Source organism: Triticum aestivum, chromosome 2B (assembly GCF_018294505.1).
Source record: "Triticum aestivum cultivar Chinese Spring chromosome 2B, IWGSC CS RefSeq v2.1, whole genome shotgun sequence".
NCBI classification, from domain to species: domain Eukaryota; kingdom Viridiplantae; phylum Streptophyta; class Magnoliopsida; order Poales; family Poaceae; genus Triticum; species Triticum aestivum.
In genome coordinates, this window is record NC_057798.1 from 130,304,762 (window position 1) to 130,310,052 (window position 5,291).

A 5,291-nucleotide genomic window follows, 5' to 3' on the forward strand; every position below is an offset into this window, starting at 1 on the left:
TCCTTCGCTCCGTCGAACTTCTTTCACAAATCGACTGACCCAAATTATACTACTAGTACGAACGTATTAAGTATAGTAGAAACACGAAGATACGAGCAGTAGTACCAACTGCAAGAAGAACAGTAGTAAGACATAGTACTAGTACTACTCTACATACTAAAGAGTTCAAATAACGAGAAAGAACATAAACATAGTTCTGCTGGGCCTCAGCACAACACACCCTTGAAAATAAACTAAGCAACTAGTCCGCTTGACACTGCAGTAGAACCAGCATGAGCGACGGCACTGCCACCTACTCGGAGTCTGAGTCCACGTCCTCGACTTCGTCCTCGTCCCTCTTCCTCTTCCTCTTCGCCGACGCTTCTTTGCTTGAACCGGACACTGGGCTCTGCTTCTTCATCCAACCCTTGTAGATATTTAAACAAATGTAGGCATCCATTGCTGCGTACATGATGTGATCTTCATCTAATGTCTTCGACTCCCATGCATGATGAAACTCGTGATGAGATTTCTTCAGTTTAGCGTACGAAGGATCAATCATGGCTGCTGCCAGGGTCAGCATTAAAGGTTGAGAGGAGGACACCAGGCTTGCCTTCTGGAGATCGAAGGGCTGGCCTACAACGAGACATATCCGACGCAGGACATCCCTATCGTTCTTAAAGCCTACAGTAACGAATTTCACTCTTTTGTCCTTGAGGAAGTTCTTAAAATCCTGGCACTCAACGTCGGCATGGCATATGTGGTAGACCAAGCAAACGTTATGTACGCAAACCTGGATCACGGCGGGCTTCTTCCTCTCTTCGTCCTTTAGATCCTTCTCTCGTCCGGATGTATATAATACTAAAACGTGACTTGATACATCCGTATTTAGACAAATCTAAGACAAGAATTTTGGGACGGAGGGAGTATATTAGTTCTGCCCATTGTTTTCTTCGACACACAGGCATTAGCCGTATGCTACACTGTCAACCTTGCTAGCATCCAACAATGCCAATTTAAAATAATATTTCGGTTTCCCTTGTGCTCCGTGGTTAAGAAACAAAATGACTAATAATGACACAAGTACAAAAAGAAACATAAAGTCACATATAAACAACATGGACCATCAAAGGGATTGCAGCCAGTTCTTTTTTTATGTTTTCTCACTATTCTTATTTTTGGTGTCATTTTATTTCCTGTTGCAAAATATGACAACCCCCCCCCCCCCCCCAACACACACACACACCCACCCCACACACACACCGTGCACTGACGTAAAATATGAAGACATCTTCGTCACAAAATACATACGGAGTCAGTCACGGGCGCGCCTCGCGCTAGTAGAAAGGGCACCACATAGATTGCCCTTTTTCATGAAAAAAAACGCATTTTTCATGAAAAAAAACGCATTTGACTCCTGCTACCGGGAAGCAGAAACGGTGAGTGTGACCTTGCTCGGGAAATCGATGAATGAATCCGACCGGGGGCTTAGCCGCCAAATAAATAAGCCCCCCGAATCATATGGTTCTAGTATGCACCATATGGTTCTAATATGGTTCTAGTATGCACCAGTACTACTCCCTCCGTTCAAAAATACTTGACATCAAAATGGATAAAAGAAGATGTATCTAGTTAGTTCTAGATACATCTTCTTTTATCCATTTTGATGACAAGTATTTCCGGATAGAGGGAGTACATTGTAGATCAAAGGGTATCTTACTAACACATCTTGAATTAACTACTGTTAATTATATGGACTTGTGGTGAACCCAAATTTGCAGGCACTGTTTCTAGCAAATGTTTGCGTTTCAGCTGTCCTAACGATTGACACACAATTTGAATTTTGGAATATTTGGTCGCTACTCCTACTTAGTTAGTAGAGGACGAAAAACAAAAGGGATGAGGTTTCAGCAAGCTGGGGAACAGAGAGCCTGTTGCTGTAACTCACAGGAGATACCAATCTAATTTTGATTGGTAAATAATAATAGTCCAGGTAATCAATTAAAGATATTTGCTTAACATGATCAACTATCAAGTACAGCATAACCTACTGACAATAGCTCACATGTATTCCACATGATAAAGGTTCACATAGCATGACAACAATTACAATGTTCACCTAGCTTGACCATGCCTAATAGCACAACAGATCAGGAAACGACAGCAAAGACAGCAGTATCATCTTCAAAAGATGGACATATCCAGTACCAAGATAGCCGTTATCATCTTCAACAAGCTTCAGAGTTCACACTGCCCAAGGGTCCTCATACCTATTCATCAGGATAGCATCTTCGAGGGAATCAAGGACCAAGCAATAGTAATCTCCACCTCATAGCCACCAAAGTTGCCCTCATGTTTACTTATGTTACATTTTCGGGGCGGGATGAAGAGGACACGAGTACTTTCAACAGACTGCGAAGGCGAAAAGGTCTCCATGAGGACTTTCAACTGTCCGTTTAATTCCACAGAAACTACATGCCTTGTCAGATCAAGGTAGCCAGGTTTAGCCATTCCACCTTTTAAATCAAGAACTACAACTTGCCTAGATGAGGGCCCAGCAATATGTTTATCAACATCCTGAGGTAGTGAAGAGCAAACAACTCGGGCACCATTTGGGAAAGGCAATGATCCAGCTTCAGCTCTAACAAACACGCTTAGGATAGTGGCTTGGACCGACTGTTTAAGTTGCTCATTGCATAACTCCACAGTGCAAAAGCTGTTTTCAGCTACCTGCGGGGAACTGTCACCATTGTAGAAGTAGAATGTACTAATCAATGCTCTATCTTCAGATTTTGTTGCGCCCTTTACTGTTAGTTGGATTTCAATGTGAACAGTCTCCATCGACACAATTGCACGAACCGGGCCAGTCAATCGCAAGAAAGGATCCTATGAGCATCATCATTGCCATTGACTAATCAGCAAGGATTACAGGCAACAAACAAAATATTAAGGGAAGAGAATAGCATTCGTACTTGTTCTGTGAGGGTTTGGCAGGAATTCCTTGTACGAAGGAAGATAGGGTTGCGACAATGGTCCACGGCATCTCGGGCCGCGACCACTCCGTACACATCCAGTGGGAAGTTGATTTTGTTTGTTAACGAGATTTTGATGGAGTAGATCTGCAAGGTATTCCCGGCGACAGCTTCAATTGGGATGCGGCGTGGTGTGCAGTGTGTAAAGAGCATGGGGCTCAATAACGCTGCATGAAAGTCAAGTATGAGTTAGAGATCTAACATAAAGTAACTAGAGTGGCTCATTTACGATCCATTCAAGAAAAATAAAGCAGGATCAATCTAACTACCACTGGATAACTAGCATACGTGCATGTTTACTCACTCTGGTCTTCAAAGCTGTTGGTGTTGCCCCATGTACATTCCCAGTAGAGTCGGTAGGCAGTGAATCTCTTCTCCTCCTCCAACTTCTTGGTCTCCATGGAAACTTTTTGGTCTCCACAGCCTTCCCTGCGGCTCTCCTCCAACTTCTCCATGGCTGACAAGAAAGATTCCGATTTCAACTCTACAATCATTGATTTCACTTTCGAATCGAAATCCGAGTCCATCTGCTGGAGCATACTGATGTGTTCAGAGATCAATTGCAATTTGCAGATTCCACGTAGGTAGGGTTCACGGGTAAACATAATCATGGTTTTCATAACATCTTTGTTTTCTGGCGAGAAAGATCTCAGTAATGTGCACATCTCACGCCACAACTCATCAATCTGCTTGGAGAGCAACTGTAGCCTGAAGCCGAAGCTCAGCACTGCTAGTGCCTCCTTCCGGGTCTGCTGCGCTTCTAATACCATAGAAATGTCACCGGCAACTTGTCCGAATTTCAACATGACCTCACTGACGAATTTGGGTAGGGAGGACAGACTGTGAACCTGGCCAACGATCCTCCCCTGGGTCTCCTTTGCGGCCAGATCGAGCAGCTCCTCACTTTCTGCGCCTTCACCTATCCACATCTGGGTTTGGAGTGCGGCACGATGGAGCAGATCCTCGAGTTCCAGGGACGCGGCACTCCTTCGCTTCGACTCCTCACACCTCGTTTCCATCTCACCGTCGTCACCAATCTTGCTCTGGGTCTCCAACGATTTCACACCATGGGTCTTCTGCATCGCGCAGAGCCTCTTCTGGGTCTCGGAATTTGCCTGACGGGAGATCTTCTCAAACAACTCGAGTGCATCCGATTTCAACCCAAGCAAATTATTGCGAATCGCCGAGATCTCAGCCATCTTGTCTTCCTGGACCTGGATCCAGCGCATACTCTCATGCACGGAGACTCCAGCCTGATAGAGCTCCTCGCTTAACACGAACTCGCCACTACTTCCCCTTGAACTCCCTGCGGTCGCCATCTCACCGTCTGCCGTCTCCCCGCCGCCGCCGCCGCCGCCGCCGGCGGCGGTTTTCGTTTAGGGGGTGGCAAAGGAACCAGGTAGGGTTTTCAAGATACGGTGCAGACGGGCGGGTGTTGATATACTGTCTCTCAGCCTCAACCCGGCCCAGTAGATCAAGTGGTACCTGTTGATATATTCGGTGCACAGGTCGCCACCAAGTAGGAAGCCCTCAACCAGAAAAAGATCGCCAAATAGCCACCCAGCCCATACTGTTTTTTCCCACCAATGTCTTTCTTCTATTTTTTCATTCTATTACAATTTTTCTTTTTCCTCTTTATTTTAGTTTTTCCTTTTCATTTTTATTTTAAAATTCCTTCCTTTTACATTATCGTTTTTCCCTGTTTTCATGTTCCTTTTTCTTTCTTTTTCTTACATTTTTATTATATTTTTAGGTTCCCTTTCATCTGTTATACTCTTTTATATTTCTTTTTAAAATGATGAATATTTTTCGAACTCATGAACAATTACCAAATCTCCGATTTTTTTAAATTATTGAACTTTATCAGAACTCGCAAATATATTTCTGAAGAACATTTTTTAAATTATCAATATTTTCTAAAACACACGTTAACATTTTGTGAAACGACCAAAGAAAATTCAAAACATTTTTTTAAATTCAAGAATGTTTTTTACAAACATTTTTTAATTCATAGATATTTTTTGAACTATCAAACATTTTCAGATTGATGAATTCTTTAATTCTAAGAACAATGTTGGAAATTCATGGCAATTTAGATTTTTTTATAATTTTTAAAAATTCATGAACATATATATGAAATACCGAAATTTTTCAAATTCATGAACTTTTTTTGAATATGTGAATTTTTATTCAAAATCACAAACATTTTTTATTTTTGTGAACAAATTTTTAAATCATAAACATTTTTGAATTCACAAACATTGATGATTTCTCGAACAT

The 5,291-nt window shown here is 42.4% G+C and overlaps 1 protein-coding gene across 1 annotated transcript; it reads right to left on the reverse strand.

The window, feature by feature from the left end:
- Positions 1-1,976: 1,976 nt before the first annotated feature.
- On the reverse strand, positions 1,977-4,426 carry LOC123043879 (uncharacterized). The gene is made up of 3 exons (XM_044466470.1): positions 3,316-4,426; positions 2,952-3,178; positions 1,977-2,865 (listed from the first exon to the last, which is right to left on the reverse strand). Exons 1-3 carry the CDS (start codon positions 4,328-4,330, stop codon positions 2,257-2,259), a joined length of 1,851 nt encoding a protein of 616 aa, XP_044322405.1. The 5' UTR covers positions 4,331-4,426; the 3' UTR covers positions 1,977-2,256.
- Positions 4,427-5,291: the final 865 nt, after the last annotated feature.

Bases quoted from the DNA above. Each gene is read 5' to 3' on its own strand.
- LOC123043879 (XM_044466470.1), bottom strand. From the start codon at position 4,330: ATGGCGACCGCAGGGAGTTCAAGGGGAAGTAGTGGCGAGTTCGTGTTA. The intron at 3,179-3,315 runs GTGAGTAAACAT...ACTTTCATGCAG, and splicing joins CAACAGCTTTGAAGACCAGA to CGTTATTGAGCCCCATGCTC. The intron at 2,866-2,951 runs GTACGAATGCTA...TGATGCTCATAG, and splicing joins GCCAAACCCTCACAGAACAA to GATCCTTTCTTGCGATTGAC.